This window comes from Biomphalaria glabrata, chromosome 5, assembly GCF_947242115.1.
Source record: "Biomphalaria glabrata chromosome 5, xgBioGlab47.1, whole genome shotgun sequence".
Lineage (NCBI taxonomy): Eukaryota > Metazoa > Mollusca > Gastropoda > Planorbidae > Biomphalaria > Biomphalaria glabrata.
The window spans coordinates 12,584,934-12,603,457 of NC_074715.1; the positions used below are offsets into that span (position 1 = coordinate 12,584,934).

The 18,524-nt window shown below is 35.5% G+C and overlaps 1 protein-coding gene across 3 annotated transcripts; it reads left to right on the forward strand.

Moving 5' to 3' along the window:
* Positions 1–21: 21 nt before the first annotated feature.
* LOC106070867 (SCL-interrupting locus protein-like) lies at positions 22–16,924 on the forward strand. 3 transcript variants are annotated; one of them, XM_056029027.1, is made up of 18 exons: positions 22–137; positions 1,006–1,062; positions 1,315–1,419; positions 2,507–2,616; positions 2,886–2,983; positions 3,101–3,163; positions 3,702–3,949; positions 4,649–4,732; positions 5,053–5,139; positions 5,651–5,798; positions 8,049–8,158; positions 8,321–8,396; positions 9,233–10,766; positions 11,250–11,439; positions 12,119–12,176; positions 12,967–13,032; positions 13,447–13,544; positions 14,405–16,924. In XM_056029027.1, the coding sequence occupies exons 2-18, from the start codon at positions 1,043–1,045 to the stop codon at positions 15,165–15,167; spliced, it is 3,858 nt and encodes a 1,285-aa protein (XP_055885002.1). In that variant the 5' UTR covers positions 22–137; positions 1,006–1,042; the 3' UTR covers positions 15,168–16,924. The 3 variants fall into 3 exon arrangements, with proteins under 3 accessions (XP_055885002.1, XP_055885001.1, XP_055885003.1); XM_056029026.1 differs by having other exon boundaries at positions 1,009–1,062; XM_056029028.1 differs by having other exon boundaries at positions 1,009–1,062; positions 12,122–12,176.
* The last annotated feature ends 1,600 nt before the right edge of the window (positions 16,925–18,524 follow it).

Below are 18,524 nucleotides of genomic sequence, written 5' to 3' on the forward strand. Positions count from 1 at the left end.
GCGCTTGTTTCAACAATACGTTATTTTATGCATGCTGAAACACAACATTGTCAACATTGACTGACAGAATACACAGACCGTCTAGTGACCTACTCTAGATTAAATGGAGACTCTTGACCAGATCTTGATCTAGTTCTGTATGTAAATCTATTTTTTATAGATATCATAATAAATAAGCTAAGCCTAAGCCTTAGGTTTAAAAAAGTGTTGTTTCTTCCAAAATTATAAGATCTATCTAAATCTATGCTAGACTAGAGATTTACGCAAGTGACATTTTTAAGTTTTGTCAGTTTTTCTGAGCCTGAGGATCGGCGTCCGTATCAACCATTTTAATTTAAATTCCAAGATTCTAGATCTAGATAGAGTATGATAGACAGATTAATAGATCTAGAGATCTAGATCTAAATTTAAAACATGGTCTTGTCGTTTCTTGTTAACAAAAAGTGACAATGAATGTAAAATTTTACACAATCTAGAATTCTAGTAGAATCTAGACTAGATTCTGGTTAATATAAAACTAATCTAGACTAGATTCTAGAGCTAGATCTTCTAGAAATCTAGATCTATCTTGTTACAATCTTGTAGAATCTGATTTCTGATCTAGACTCTACTCTAGTGTCGTGACTCTACTCTAGTCTTAGACGTCTTAGTCGTCTAGATTCTAGACTCAGACTAATAAATTAATTGAAACAAATATAATAAGGATTGACCTCATATAGGACCAAAGCTAAGACTTGTATAAGATATTAATAGTTAACATGGGAATATCATAATTGAATGACATTGATATTGTAAAATATTGTTGTAATTCTGCCCAGTGCACTGTCATTCTTAGTTCTACAATTTTTAGTGCTGGACATGAACAGATCCAAGTCTATTACTATTAGTTTTTCTTTACTATTTAATATTACACTTCTGTTATTGCTACACTTTTTAAAATATTATTTGAATGTTTTGTAATTTTTTAAGGATGAACATGTTGTTTTTTTCTAACTATTTGGCAAGCAGGTAAAAACAGATGACTTGAATCAGTGACAAAAAAATGATTTCTGAAGCAATGAGGTTAGTTGTTTTTGTTTTTTTAAGATTGAAATATGTGAACATGCTGGCTATCAAGTTTATTCTAGAAATTGAAATATCTAGCTATGTTATAATTATAATTTATAAATAACAAGACTTAGAAGGTTTTTTTTTTTTGTTAAGATTCATTTTATTCAAAATGTGAAGTGTGTTTGTATGTTCTTGTTTGTTTGTTTCTTTCTTTTTTAAGTCTTAAATTTATGTTTTGTTGTTGTTTTTTTTCATGTACACCAGTGCTTCAGAGATAAAAAATGTCAACAGTTTTCCAAAAACAAAGCACTCTCTTTGGGATAAAACTGTTGTGGGGCAGACCACTTTTCTTCACATTGCTCACTACAGGTGAAATTTAGTGATTGATATTTTTTTAGTCTTTTTTTTTTTGTATAATCCTAAGATTTTAGGTTAGGTAGTTTCCTTATTTATTTGTATATTCCATGTAAAAATGTGCTATGATTGCTGGGGTTAGTGTTAAAACTGTTTGCTAACAGGGCATACAGACATAATTGACATTTATATCCTTTTTAGTAGAGCCACTCTACATCAAGGCTGTGTGGATCCTTTCCAGAGCCACTCCATGTATTGCTAGCTTTGATTCTCAACATTCATCACCCAAGTACATCCTGATCCAAGATGAAAATAATATATATATATATTTTTTTTTATTTTTTTTTCATTTTCTTTGCAGTCCATAGTTTGAGGATTGGTGCTCATATTACCACCAATCAGAGTATGGAATACAGTTTTGCTTCAGTCTGTATTTTAAACTAGTGTTGGGTCAAGTTTTATATTTGTTGATATACTTACCAATTCTTAGATGTAGTTGAAACGTTGCACAATTATTCATTGGCTTCTAGACAAGACATTAATCAATACAAAAAAAAACAATTGGTCATTTAAGTACTGGTATTTTTATTTATTTTGTTTGATACCATCAAGGGTAACTAATCCTCCGCTATAGGGTTAATCATTTCCTTAGATAATTGAGTCTGTTATTTCTTCCACACCCATTCTCGGGTCAAGTTGAAACTTTTAGCAATCATTTATTGTAACTAACAAAACATGAATCCAGTTTAAAAAAATTATTCAATTAATTATTGCTATGAATTATTTTGTTTGAGATTGAATAAATGAAATAACTTCTATGTTATTGAGAGATATAGTTGTGGAGTGGAGTTCTTTCCCTTAGATAAGCTTTGTTTTGTTTTTTTTTAAATATATTTTGCTTGTTCTTTGTTTGCCACTCATTTCTAAAGTTCCCTGAGTGGCACTAAGACCTTAATTAAGAACTGCTGACCTTTGATTAGCAACCTAACATACTATGCTACTGTGTATTCCTCCCCTCTTCTATATATTAACTGGTAAATATATGTTATTTTTGGTGTCCCTGAGCTTATTTCACTCTAAGTATTTTTGTTCTGATAACCAGGAAGCCGAGAGTGTGTATACCAGAGAAAATATTGAGGCTGATACAACATCAGTGTGAACACTTTGATCAGGTGACACACCAACTGATTGGCAGTCTGGTTGTTGAAGCTGGTGAGTTTGAACAATGGCACAACTGTCATGCTAAAAATTGTTTCTGAAATAATGGGAGACTAGTTTTTATAAAATCCACTGCTTAACTGTTAGTTTTTTTGTTATAATTGAATCATCATCTATTCTAAGCATGAAATAGCTTAGCAAACATTCGTTAAATATGAAATAATTGAAATAGATCACAACTGAAAGATCATCTGTTTCTGTGGCCCATTTTGAAGCCCCAATAACATGTCTACAAATCACGTACTATTTTCTATTTATTATAGATGGGGAAGGTGTACGCATTCATATTGATAGATTAGATACACGTACCAGTGTACTGAAAGAAAACTGCGTTCCAGGAGAATTATTAATTCCATTGAAGGTGAGTGCAGGCACCAACATTCCTTTGAGCTCAATGGCTTGGATTAGCATTTAGTTTTTTAATACTACTTTGAACAAAGAAAGTTTGCTTACATTTATATTATGTCTTTTGTACCAGGTAGCTAACAATGCAGTCAAGGATACCCAAGCCACAGTGACTGAATACATCAATGCCTTTCAAGTGAGAAAATGTTCTGATAATTGTCTTGTAGTCCCATAGATAGTTGGCTGACTTTTTAACTCTTGGTTTGCTAATATAAGCTTTGTTGGTGTTTTTTTTTTCCTTTTTAAAGAAACTATTCTCTTTCTCCTGCGCTTACAGCTTTCTGTAATGTTTACAGATTTCTACTAAATCTATAGTTCTCTAGAAACTACCTTAGTTTCTCTCCTAGTAATTACAAAATACTTAAAAACTCGATCAAAACACAGAAACTCTATTATACTTTTATGACACATGTCACACACTGGCCTCTCTCCTGTCTAAAAACAAGCACACTTCCGGTCATTTGGGCATGACATATATTAGTAAAAATAGATTTCACACACACAGACATTCATCTGTGACATGTAATATGGACTTAGCTAGTTGTATTTGTTTACTTGCCTCATTGCCCACTCAGCTTTAGCCACTTGTGCTAAAAATCAACTAATAAACACACACACACTAAAGTATTATGATGATAGACTAAGCATTGTTATTGTTTTTTTTTTTGCTGTAGACTTTACAAGAAAGGTGCTGTAGTAAATCAAGTATTGAGCTGTCCAACTTCCTGACCTGTGAAGGTTTTGCCACATTTTATAGTAACACTCAGACATCTGTGGTCCACCTGGACCTGGACATGATCAGTGTTGAAACAGTATTTAAAGTAACTCCGATACCAGCCATTCCCATCGTCCTAACTGCCCTGTCGAAAAATTTGGCGGGTCCAAGGAGTCTGAGCAAAGTTCAAGGTGTCCCAAAAACAGGGTGAGCATTTGATACATAATAAATATATATTTTTCTGTTGCGCCACATGTAGCTAGATTTATGTAGCTATATGAAGCACTGCATTTCGTCTTAGTCTCTAGATTTGAAGATATTAATGTCTGTATTATTTTTAACTTTTCTTTCTTTTTTTTTTAATAGCAATTATTTTTTTTTACCTTAAAAGGAGAATAAATATGCACTTATTGTTTAGTGTCACTATTTAGATATGTTCCTTCAGAATGGAAGACCATTACATCCAACATTTATTGATGAGTTAATCTTGTCATTCATACTAAAGATTTAAACTGTAGGCTATTAAGCCATTGTATTTCCTGGCTGATTCAGGCAATCTTTTCCATTCTTCCTATCATGTGGGAGAAGTTGTTTTTTTGTTGTTGTTGTTGTCTACTTTCAAATAAACCAAATTCATTCTCAGGGTGTGCTAATGGGTTAGATGTCTGTGTTTGTTGGTTGTGCCAGCTGCAAGACACCATTGCTAACTTTAACACCCTTCCTGAGAATGAAGTGAACTTCATATGACATGGATACAAAAAGATGTACATCTTGAACTGTCAATAGCTAATTTCACTATGTTGTATGGCTTTTTAAAAGAATCAATTGTTGGTTGTTGTTGTTTTCTTTGAATGGGAAGGTTCTATTTACCAAATTTTATTTTAAAATTTTTAATTTATTTTGCAGTTACCTAACTATGGACCACACCCGAAAGCTTCTGTTAGTCTTAGAATCAGATCCCAAGGCTTCTAGTTTACCTCTAGTCGGCATGTATGTGAATTAATTATGTACCTCTTTAAATTATTGATTAATCTCTGACTTAGTTGTAAGGACTGCTAGGTTGCTAAGATTTGAATTTTATTCTGGTGTTCAAAAATGTTAGCAAATATAAACAGTTAAGCTGTTACTGTCATACTTTCTTTAGCAATTTAATCTAAAGTTAGTTTATCACCCATTAACTAAAATCTAAAAAGATGGAGTTAAAGCAACTCCATTGCATGGTTATCATGAGCCAACATATAATATCAATTGTAATTACTTTTTTTTTTTTTTTTTATTTTTCATTTTGGCCACAATTATTTTTGTTTCAGTTGGATTTCTGGTGTTGAATTTGTGCAACATCCATTTGTTTGGGCTTCATGTCTCCGTTACATTCACAATGCTTTTCTACAAGATAGGTAACTCTCATGTATTTTCATTACATACTGTAGAATATGTAAGATTCTCAGTGTGCACTTTAGGCTATGTGTAATTGTTAGTTAAAAAAAAAAAAGTAAAGGGCAGATGATGAAAAGGTCATTTGTTTATCTGGCTATTGGTAAATTAAGATACATGTGAGTGACACAATGACAAACCGCCTTTCCCTAACTAATGTCAGGTATCTATAAGGTTTGGATTGACCCAGGGGCATCCTAAACATATTTAACTTCACAACTCAGTTTTTACAGAGATTTGAACCAGAGACACTTTGGTTCAGAAGCCTAGTGCTTATAACTGTTCAACCACCATGATCCTTATATGTGTTATTGTTAGCATGAACTGTAAAATTTGTGTGATTGTTAAGTATATACTGTTAAAGAGAGTGTGATTATCAGTACATACTCACTATAGAGTATCTGTACATCCGAGATTTGTAATACATATCATGATGTTATGTTAGTTTTCATGTCCCTGTACATATATTTACAGAATCAATCTACCTCCAGAGGACTTTCTTCTGGTTTTCTACACCACCCTGCACTCAAAGCCAGAATTCTACCAGTGCAATACAGTGTCTGGCACCAGAGATCTCAGCTTTAAACTTTACTCAGGACATGAAGTCACACACATCACCAAAGTAAATCTTGCTGAATATTAACACTAGTAATGTTTTAGTATAATCCCGTTGCTTTTTTTTTTTTTTTTTGTGAATTTTATGTTTTGTTACCATAGTGGCATATGGGTTGTGTAGACCCCATGCAGAGAACATTAATTTATTTTTAGACCTTGAGACTTGGTTTATGTTCAGGGCAAAGACTTTCATAGTAACTCCATTATCACTGTTAGGAAATATGGGGGGAGGGACAATCTTGTATCATTAAATTTTGTTTGTCTGCTAGCTTAAAATGTCGCAGCTCTTGCTGAGACCTATTCACATTGAAGTTATCAAAATAATTTCATTGGGACCAGGTGTCTTGTCTTTCTGGACCAGCTCTGACATAATTGTAAAATATAAATTGTGCTATTTAAAATGCTTAGGTACCTTCAGCTTCTTATCTTCATCATTCTGTTAGATGCATGCAATGATAAGTTTGTCTCTGTCTTGAGTAGCCAACATTTGGTGTTGAATATAACTAGAATTGCTGTAATTGTTAACTTCTTTTTTTCATGTGACTAACTCTTGGTACATTTTCTTAATGCCTATAGGCAAAAACTCAATTTATTTTTAATTGAATAATTAGTTTTTGAGAAACATTTTTGCTGAAGATAAAGTCCCTATATTTTTGCAACTAGAAATTGAAAAATAATTGGTTTCTTTTGAATTGAAAACATTAAAACAAAATATGTAAATAATAGTTAGGAATGAAATTAGAAATTAGACACATTTATCCAACAGAAAAGTTTCCCTAGTCAGCACAGGTGTTTTTAATCTTTTAATAGTTTGTATTATGCAAGGTTCATGTTTATAGTATTTTATTCATTATAAGCAGAGGAGTCTGTCGCCTATTTAAAATTGTACTGCAATGCAAAAGCTTAGCACTATTTTTAACTTTGTTTATGATGCATAATGAATTTATCTAATAGTGACGATATCATAATTTCCTCCTTTGTTGCAGACCTGCCTACCAAAAAAAGTCCAAATGCGTAACGCTGATGGTCAAAATGCGTATTTTGGCACCACAATGCGTAACACTTACGCGAACCACTATTTTGTCATATATATATATATATATATATATATATATATAATATATAATATTAGATCTAGATGTCATGATTAGATCTACAATCTAAATCAATACGACAATAGAGATGATATCTAGACTAGATTTGGATCTATGTCTATATAATGAATATAATCTACTCTAGATCTGGGCTCAAGAGTGTTACCGATGCCGTGAATCCGCTACAAACGTAGGTCTACTCCAAACTTTCGTAAGCCTACCTTCATCCTTGATCTATTCTATACTATGACTAAGAATTTAATCTAGACTAGATCTAGACTAGATGGTAGTAGATGTTATCGATCTAGACAATCTAAATCATACTGCAACTAAATTGGATCTAGATTGTAGAGTAATGTAGAGACTCATGACATAGCGTAATCATCAATCGTAATGTCGTAATGTCTAGCTAGATCTATTCCTGTATAACAAGTTATCTAGATTCTAGATCTAGAATCCAGATCTAGATCTAGACTAGATATCTACAATGTCACCCAATGTGTTTTGAATCGATAGCACTTCGATATTTTTTTCTATACAAATGAATACGGGAATCAGGGATTCTACCAATCAACCAATGAACTTACAAAAAAAAAAAAAGTCACGTTGGTGTATCAGCTAACTGACGGTACCAACCCGCCACTCCCTCACTCTCGCGTTCTTCATTTTTAGACTAAATCTAATTGCTTTTAAGAACCAATCAACGTATAGATCTGGACACAATGTGTTCCCCCACCTTTTCTTCCCCCCCCCCCCTCCCCCCCCCCCCCCCCGGCCAACAAAACAAAACGGCTTAGCGTGACCTCCGTGACCGCTCGTAAGCTAGTCAAGAGAGGGGGGGAAAAAAGGATACAAAAAGCGTAACGCGACGGGTTCAATGCGTATTTGCGTACTGACGGTAATTTTTGGGAGATTTTGCGTAACGGTAGGCAGGTCTGTTTGTTGGGTGCCATTTTTCTCATAATGGGCCTCTACTGAAGGTAACCATACGCAGCTTGGCTGCCAGGTCTTCACTGGTTAGAACTAGGTCTAGGACATTGTTTTCAATACTTAACAATTTATTAGATTAAATTAGAAGCAAGTTTGAGTTCAAGAAAGAAATGTTTGTGCAATTGAATTGAATATCTTCAACATTTCACTTCATAACTGTTATTATTGACCAGGCTTTTTCTAGACCATGTGATAGCATGACTGAAGTTGAAATGGGGTCTACTCACAGTCAGAGTAAACAAGAAATATTTGACATGGCCAGAACAAGACACAAACAGCAAATGTAAATGGAGTTTTTATTTCATTCCGTTAAGTTAGAATTTTTATAACGTTGCCTGGACATATTACAATGTTTGTCAGTGTTTTTATGTTAACTAGTATAGGTTAACTTGTCTTTTTAACTGACCTAGTTCTTTGCCAATACATTTACACTTGATCTATCAAGGGTGACTGGTAACACATTCAAGGCTATTTCAGAAGATATTGAGCCAAGATCTGCTCCCATACCTCACATGGAGAAAGTTTGTACTTTTTTTTTTTTATCTTATAACACTGAAAGACAGTGGTTTAATTAAATATGGACTAAAAAACCAGCCACTAATTGTAGGACTAGGCCCACTAAGCCAGGGGTGGCCAACCTGTGGAACATTGCCAAATTCAAATCCTCTTCCTGAACTCGCAACTGTCAGATTCCAATTAGAACTGTCTGTAGAGTTCATTTACGAATTGAACTCCTGATATTACAGATTTGGTGAAAGAAAAGTCTCATTGAAACTAGTGATGTTATCTTGACTGTATGAGATATTATTTTTTTTATTTACAACTGCTAACAGTGTTCATATATTATTAGCAGACAATGACATTATGAGAAATAATCAATTAAAATTACCAAATTCTTTTAAGGACTGACATAGGGTAAAAATGTGTATGGTGCATGTGAATTAGAAGTGAATAAAATTGGCGCAAGGAAGCAAAAAAGTTGGCCACCCCTGCTCTAAGCAGACATTTATTTTACTTTAATCTAAATTTTTTATTGAAAGAAAACAGCATTTGTTAGGTTTATATTTTATTTTTAGAAAACATTCTAACATATGCACTGATTGGATGGCTGCCTGGTCGTGCGGTTTGCACGCTGGACTGTCGTTCAGATTTATCGATGGTCCCGGGTTCAAACCCTGCCCGCTCCCATCCACGGTCGTCCTGCGGGAGGTTTGGACTAGGAAGTAATTATCTTCAACTCTGAAGGAACATCCGAAACATGTAAAACAAACGAAAACACTGATTAACAGAAACGTTTGTTGTTTAATGTGTTTGTTGTTAAATGTTTCTGTTTACATAAATCTTGTTTATCATACAGGTTCCAATATTTCAACCAGTTGTGCCAGACGTTTCTGTGTTGTGGACAGATTCTCCTGTAGCATCCCCTCAGAGGAGCACCATGAACAACACACCATCATATTCTGTGTTCCCTCATACAAGCCCTGTGGCCAGGCCTACAGTTCAGCAACTGCAGAGATGTCCGCAGATACCCTTAGCACAGCAGTACTCTCCAGCTTACCACATGGGGTTCATCCACCCGGCTTTTAGCCCTTCATCTCACACTGCAGAGACTTCGACAATAAACAGTCACGTTTCTGTGAGTTCACAGGGGAAAAAGCCTTATCCAGTTTCTCAGGACAATCCTACAGTATTGCCAAGTCTTGCTGGATATCCATCACCTCAGTATATGCTCAGCAATAGTGATCAGTATGGACCTGTTTCTGCATATACATCTAATAGATATCCATTAGAAATTACGGGTAGACATGAGTTAGACCCTGCACCCACTGCTGGTCCATTCAGTGGTGCATCAAATTCTATACAATATTTTGGTAGGGCTGACAAGGTCATGCCAAGTTTACCAGATCAGGTAGCTGTTTCTCAAAATGTGAATCGAACTCGTTTTGTTCCGCCTTGTGCACTAAAAACTGTTGTTGAGGAATCTGTCAGCAACCCTACAGATGTGTCTTCCCAGGACAGAATGCTGGGTCTGAGTTCGGATGGCAGTGCGTCAGAAGACAGCGGGCTCAGCACAACGCCAGACAAAAACTCATCTCAACAGAAGCAAGCTGCAGGCAGCACAGCAGCTGGTGAGACTCAGGTCTCGGACAAACTCTCTTGGGAACAGCTTCCTGCAGACATCCGGTCGCTACTTATCCAGCAGAATGAACAGATCAAACTTCTACAGCAACAGATACAAATACTTTTGCAGCAGCAGGCTAAGCAGAACATAAGCACTCAACAAGCATGCAGCCATCACGATACGCTTCACAGTGATGGTGGGATGTCTCATGCTGACCAAACGTCTCTCCCTTTGCTCACACAGAACAAACAAATGTCCCCACAAGGTAGCCTGTCACAAGGTCATGCTGTGGTGAATGTTACTCAGACTAACCAGGTTATATCTAACACCACACCTCAGAGCATTCAAGATGTGGAGAAGACATTGCTTCAGAATTACTCAAGCCCTGCTCAACATTCTTCACAAAGTAGAGAATCCATGTCCTCAACTACTTTACAAAGTAGAGAACCCATGTCCTCAACTGGTTTACAAAGTAGAGAACCCATGTCCTCAACTGCTTTACAGAGTAGAGAACCCATGTCCTCGACTGGTTTACAAAGTAGAGAACCCATGTCCTCAACTGCTTTACAGAGTAGAGAACCCATGTCCTCGACTGGTTTACAAAGTAGAGAACCCATGTCCTCAACTGCTTTACAGAGTAGAGAACCCATGTCCTCGACTGGTTTACAGAGTAGAGAACCCATGTCATTGGATGTTTTAAAAAATAGAGAGCACTTGTCCTCAACTGCGTTACAGAGTCGAGAACTTTTGTCCTCTACAGCTTTACAAAGTAAGTTTAAATTGGATTTCTGTTTTGTTTGTTATACAACAATCTGTGCTGTATGTCCATCGATTAAAAAAAAGTTCCCCTTTCAGACCTTGTGGTCTATAGGGCAGATAATGTTAAGTTCATCTGTTTTTCTGGCCCATGGTTAACACGGGTGTCATGTAGCCAGCACAACGACCAACCTCCTTTACTTTTCCCCAACTAAAGTCAGGTACCCATTAGAGGTGGGTTGACTCATTGGGTAAGATCTAAATAAATCACCTCAAAGTGTTAAAGATCCTCCAAAAATGCACTTGTTTGTTGTTGTTTTTTTTATACTTAATTTTGCATTTGGAAATTTGTTCAACAAGTTTGAAAGACAGTTTCTGTTAATATTAGGGGTTGTAGGTGTGAGTGTTTGTAACATGTGTGAGTACAACTGGACCCCCTGGGACCATCAGGCTTTGTTATTGTCTGATGCTATAATTTTAAGCCCTTTCTCTTCAGATAGCAATCTTTCTGACAAGACTAAACAAGTGGTGGAGGTTTCCAGTAAACAGACTCTACCATTCCCAGAATCCAATATGAAACCTCAACAGGAACTAAACTCTTCAGTTAAGGCGACCTTTACTAGCAGCAGACAGATTGTCAACTCTCCAGTTTCAGAGATAGTTAATGATTCTTCATATTTTGACAGGTGATAATTCTTCTGCATTTTACTTTTAGTATATGCCACGTTATTTATGAAAGATTCTTTGGACTACATGAGTCTTCGAGTTCTTGAGATTCTATTGCTGCCCTCTTGGTATGAATAAAACATATGCCATATGTAAAGCACAACAGTATTGACTGTTGATTTGACATAGGGGATCAGGCTACAATTCTCATACTCATGAATCACTTAGCCTGCTTTTCTGTCAAATCTAGTCTATCAACAGTAATATTGAGGCTTGCTTTAAACACCTTTAAAAATTCTTTGCATAGCTAAGCAAACACATCTTGTAAGTTTTTAAGCTGAATACGTTTGGTGGCTTTGTTTGGTTGACTTTCGGTTTACGCGATCTGACCCTGGGCGCTATTTAGTGAAAAGATTACTTGTTCTCTCACATTCTTTTTGTTTTTCTAGGCCATACTCTGTGGCCACAAAAGTTACGTGGGGTAACTCTAGTCCAACTTGAAGAAATAAAGTTATCTTTCCATGAATTTTTCATTGAGAGTTAGAGAGTCGGCGTGCATTGCGTCTTGTCACGCATGGTTGGGCAACATAGAAAATTATATATGCAGATAAACATTTGCTCTAAATTTGCCACTTTGTGATATTGTATTTATCATGTTTTTTTTTAACTAATATAAATAAATGATTTTTGCATTTTCAGCAGATCTCAACTTGACCAAAGTCCTATCAGCGTCAGCCAGTACTCCTGTATTGACCAGGTAAATATATACAATAATTCATGCTTCTGTTTATGTCATCTCCATTCAGAACTGAAACATTATTCATTTAGAATACATATATTATAAACTATATCTATATCAGTGTCATCTCCTGTTTTGAGAAACTTTGCCTATAGAAATATACTTTGTGTTACTTAGCATTCAGTGGCTATTTGATTATTTTATTTTCACAGTCACTTGATAAGGCTGCAACGAGACAATACTAATTCTAATAAATGCTACTACAGCCCTTTCAAGTTTGTTGCTTTACTTCTATTCACATTTGCATTGTGGTATTTTTTACAAATTGCTTTTATTAAGCGCATCTTTCATACTTTGTGCTATGGTCCAATCTCTTTTGTTGGGGGAGGGAGGCTATCCGGGAAAAGGTTTTTCTACCACAACCTCAACATAACCAACACCCGGTAGGTAGCCAACTGGTTTATGCTTCTCAGCTCACATTTAATGATGTGTGGGACAAATCAGTTTGTATAATTTATTATAGTAAAACTAATACTGAATCAAGTTGATTCCTTTCCATTAAAATGCGTTCTTAATCTTCTACCCTTGCTGAGTATTTACCAATCCAGGCTTATTTTATTTGAAGGTAATAACTTAAAGTGTGTGGGGAATACAGTCAGCACTTCTTTGTAAAGACACTGATGCACCAGTGTACCAAGCACCAGAAAAAATATCTTACGCAGCTCCTAAAAATCTAGATCTTTGAGACTGGAAATATTGTTCATTATTTTTTTTTTATGAATCTATTTTTATTGTTTGTTTTCGACAGGATGAGTCTAATTCAACCTTTGCTGAAGATGCCACAGATCCTAAGCAATATTATGACCAGCTGATGGTAAGACTGATAAGTTGTTATCACAACTCCGAATATTTTCATTTTATTACAATTATCATCATCTGTGTTGAAGGCTTGAGAGGGTCTTATCCCGAAACAGTTTGTGCATACAAGTTAAGAGCAAGAGCTTCCTAGCCTGTCAAATCAGAATTCAGCAAGTCTGGGACAGATGTGAAGAACGGGAGTGTCAGTTTCATTCCTTCTCCATGCAATGGGGGTCTCTCATTTCTTAGTGTCTTAAGTCTCTATACAATATTATTCACCAAATGTCACACACATTTTTTCATGTTTCATTTTTTTTTTGTGTCATAAATATTTAAGTTGGCCGTTGCATTGGCCTAGTTAATTACTCATTGTACTTTTTGTTGTTGCTGTTATTGTGTAAATGTTCAGTCCATTGATTTCTTTTCTCAGAACAACATTCAAATGTTTCTGTCCAACACACCAAAAAGTGAGCCTAACAGTGAGGCAGAGACCTGCCTAGAGAAAACTGTCGAGATTCCAACAACAGTGTTAGTGCAATACTAGTTTTTATGCTTTTTTTTTTTGTCAAGCTATTTATAAAAGTAACTCGTATTTCTGATTTAACTTAGTCAATTTTATGCTGTACTTTTCTCAAAGTCTTTGTATGCCCACTCCAAAAAACAATTAAGAAAAGTATAAACTTAATTGGCCTGAAAATGTAAAACATTAGTCTAATGTATATGGCTGAAAAATGGTATATTGAGCTAAGTATATGCCTTGGTTGCTGTCAGGTCGTGCTGTGCTTTGGACTTACGATGTTCCTAAGTTTAAAACCAGTTAGCTATCATCTACTACTGCACCGCAGAAGATTTATTAAAAATATATTTTGTCTAAGCTAGTATCCATCATCTTCCTAAATAATAAAGCATCAATAATTCTTATGGATCACAAGTTCTGAAAGGGGAACTTTACTTTTTTTTTTTTAGGAATTCTTCTCTTAGTTTGCTTTTCACTACTGAGTTGAAGAGTTCTTGAGCAATTTAGTTAGCTGAAGATTTTCTCCCAATATTTTTTTTTTAATATCAAAATGCATTTCAAATTTTTTGTGTAATTCTCCGCCATTTGTAAAAAATGGAAGTTGTTGCAAATGGGGCGAGGGGAGCGAATGTTGACTGCTTTTGGTTTAAGATGGGCTTATTTCATAGTTCATTCTGTACTGAGCTCTAAATGTAGTGTTTATTGTGCCTACTGCATAACGTAAAATTCAGTTATTCATGCTGTGCTTTGTTACAAAAGATATCTATCACTTAAAAAAAAAATAAAGTTGTGTGTGTTTGGGCATCAAATTTATTTATTTTGGCACATTTCAATTTAACAAAATAAAATCTTTCATATGTTTCTTTCACAGAGCCAACAGCTCCCTGGCCCAACAGCTCAGTTATGTCTCCATGCTGTTAGGCTGCGGAGGAGATGTGGGACAGTCTATGGAGATCAATGCCATGGCCATGAAATATCTTAACGATGAGCAGCTGACCCAAATGGCAAGGCTGTGGAAAGATACTGGCTATTCTACCAGTCAGTCGAATAAAGTTCTTCAGAAAGTGTTTTCAGGGGCCCTGTCAGCACAAGACATGTCTATGTGGGGGTCTTCGCCTAATATGACCATGGGCACTCAGATGTACCTGGCCAGACACGGGCTGTTAGGCAACGACTCTATCATGTTGACATCCTCTAACACTGACCAGGTGTCTATGCTGGAGAAATTTCAGCTGAAGACCGACTTTAGCACTGTCACCATAGGAAGTCAAGACATGGGCAGAAAACTATCATGTGAGGTATCAGGCTTTGAGACTAACAAAAGAATAAGGGACCCATTGACCCCAATTAGAACCCCCCAGGAAATAGCAAGTGCTCAAAGGTATGCCCATTCTCCAACGAGTAATATAAACTGCCTTCCTTTTAATTTGAAACCTGGCGGACTTAATCCTGACAACGGTGCCTCCCCATATCTTGGAGGTAAAGATTACCGAGAACCCAATCTTCGAAATGTTCCACAGGAAGGCAGGCGGCAGGATTCCTCGAGGAAAAAGCTTCCTATGGCTTCAACACTTAGTGACGATGAAAATTTGTTAGATATTGCCAAGTTGAAACAGTTGCCCAAGTTATTGTAGTTTAAAATTTAATTTATTCTCTTAATTTATTTCACTGTATAAATTATAAATATGTTCTGTTGTTGTCATGCTCTTACTTGTACAGTCTTTACTGAGTTAATGTTCTTGTTAACAAGTTGACCTCTGACAAATGTAGAATCATTCTCTTGTTTCTCTGGGCATCTAGCACGTTTAGTGTTGTTAATGGTGTGAGGTGGTAGACTGTCAGGCTGCTAAGTGCTTTGAATCCGTGTCTGTACATCTTTAATTTTAAGATTGCATCAATAGAAATGATCTTGAAATGATACAAATATTCACAGCATTCTCAACATTGTGATATTTTTCTGCTCACTTTTTATTTTTGTTAATAATAAAATTATATTTAGATTGTTGAAGACAGGGGCAGAAGTGGGGAATAAAGCGGACAACAGCTTTGCCTGCATCAGATGTGGGAAAATATGCAGGTCGCAACTGGATTTGCATAGTCATGTGAAACGCTGCACTGATCCTTACTTAATCTTCAGATTTGAAGACATTGCCATTATTATATTCAGTTGAAATAATTTGGTACCTCAAACTGCATTGCACCTCCTCCACCAAGAAATAACTTGATTTAACTAATCTAGTTCTTGTAGAATTTATTTTTGAAATTGATTCTTATATTGATGGAAAAAGTAGAAACTCTTTTGCAATTTGTGTATTTTATTTAGCCGGTATCAAAAAAAAGTTAACAAAACAGTGATTTTTAGGAAAATCTTGAGTTTAACTTTTTTACCTCAGACTGACAATTTCCTTAGCAACTGTACATTTAATTTGAAACTTTTGGATCTGTTTCCCTTTTTAATAGCCTTTTGCTCAATAAATCAGAAGCACAATAAGAGGTTCTTGTGTAATAGGACCCCCTTTGTTTTTTAAATGAAGGGTTATTATTAAACTGCTGGTTTGGGTCTATGAGTTTCTCTACATTGACCAAAACAAAAACACTAAATGTTTTGTTTGTGGATCTCTTTCATTTTAAAATCTCCATGACCTTCACTTGGTGGAACCGAAACATTAAATGTCATTAGCCACATCCAAGAACATTCCAAATCTTTTCATACAGAAAACAGCTGCTTCAATGGTTCCCCCTCAGCAATATTTTATTTCAATAGAATGGACACTCTTAACTTAGTTACTTACCCTGTTTGCTTTGATTTTAAGGTTGGCAAGTGTTTTCAATGACATATTTTGTTTTACAATGGATCATAACTTCAAAACTCTGAAATGCTTTTTTTTTTTTCTATTTATTGATTTTTTTTGTCTTGGTATAACTTAAAGACCATGTTTTAATTTTTTCTTTGGCAAAATCAAAAGAGTCATGGCCATGTTGGAACTTCATTATCCGTCCCTATAATCTAAAGCAGTGGTTCCCAAACTTTTTTCTTTAATGAAACTCTTTGCACATTCTGAGTACTTAGCGGAACACTTATTTTTTTTTTAGAGAGGTTAAGTCACAGCGTGGCCTACTAGCTAATTATTCCAGTAGTTCTTGGAACACCTATTTTTCAGGCCTGATGGAACACAGTTTGGGAAACACTGATCTAAACTATTCATATGTAGTTGACATTGGAATGTTAAGAATTCATTTTGTTAACAAAATACTTTTTGATTAACTCTGGTGTTTATGTTCTTGTAAGACCAGGTTCATACTTTATACAAATTATTTACACTGTGAAATGATTGTAGGCTATGCACTACATTAAAAAAATGTACTTATTTCAATAAATTATTCTATCATGTATGATTTGTTGTTGACTTTGTAACCAAGTTAATTTGAATACCATTTTCCCACATAGTCCTTGATTTGATCAACAGTATGATCCTCTGTATGTGAAGTGGTGGCTGAGGGATAAAGCATCTACTGCCTGACAGAAAGGATAGGATTCAAGTCCTGATCTGGTCTGAAATTATTCAGAATTTAAGTTGGCCCAACTTTTATTGACACCTGACATGTTTGTGAGATTAAAGGAAGCTTGTTTTTGTTGTGATAACTTCGGCAATAGTACTTAATAATTGCACCAGCCCGTAAGAACAGGTACACCATACAATCTACAGGACTGGACTCAATCCCTGATAGACCTTTGGATTTCTACTTTAGGTTTAATCTGGAACTTAGGATTTCTACTTAAGGTTTAAAGTGGAAGTTACACATTGCCAGCTTCTCTAGCTGAAGAAAGTAATTGTGATGACCACACAATACCATTGCATTGGGAAAAAAACTGTCTACAAAATTTAATGTCATTTTTAGCAGCCCCCGAAAGGGGAAAAGACGCTATTTTTGTATGGCTTGTCTGTCCATCCATCCCTTTTAGAGCTTGTAAACTAGAATAGATATTGAAAATCCGACAGCATAGTATTGTAGACCATTCAAAATTCTGATGCAATGGCTACTTTTTTCTTTTCTGAAAGCGAAATATCAAATTTTTTAAATCAATTATGTAAGCAGTTTTTTTCATAAAAATACACCATTTTTACAACTATTCACTTCGAGAAAGACCACCATGATTTATTGGCATCATTGAAAACAGCAATCTAGACCCAATCTCAAGAACTGTTTAATACACTAGAAGTGACTAAAATATTTAAACAAGTAAACACTACCAAAGCCTTGGGACCCGACAAATTAAATGGAAAACTTGTAAAGCTATGTGCGGAACAACTGGCTTGTATTTTTTGTGCTATATTCAACAAGTCCTGGCAAACGCACAAAATACCTTCCATTTGGAAAACATCTGAAATAATTCCAGTACCCAAAAAGAAGATCATTGCTTCCAACAACGACCTACGTCCCGTAGCACTGACATCAATTCCAATGAAGTGCTTGGAGAAAATGATTTTAAAACATCTATTGAAAGAAGCCGAAACACGTCTTGACCCGCACCAGTTCGCTTACAAACCGTCAAGAAGTACAGAAGATGCAATACTATTCATGCTGAATTGCCTATATACAATCATCTTGATACTCAGAGACACTACGCCAGAATATTATTCGTAGATCTTTCATCCGCATTCAACACCATCCAACCACATCGCATGATACAAAAACTATCTGAATTGAACGTTAGCAAAAACATATTAGCAAGGATTCTAAACTTTCTTATCAAACGCCCACAATATGTAAAAGTGAACGGGCATGTGTCAGGCATGTGTGCCGCAGGGGTGCGTCCTGTCACCAGTATTGTATACCATATACACAAATGACATTCAGAGCCTATCAGGTGATACTCCCATCATAAAAACTGTTGATGGCACAGCAATCATTGGCCTTATTGCAGGTGACGAAAATCTGTACCATTCACTCATTAACACCTTTTACCAATGGTGTATAGATAACTTTTT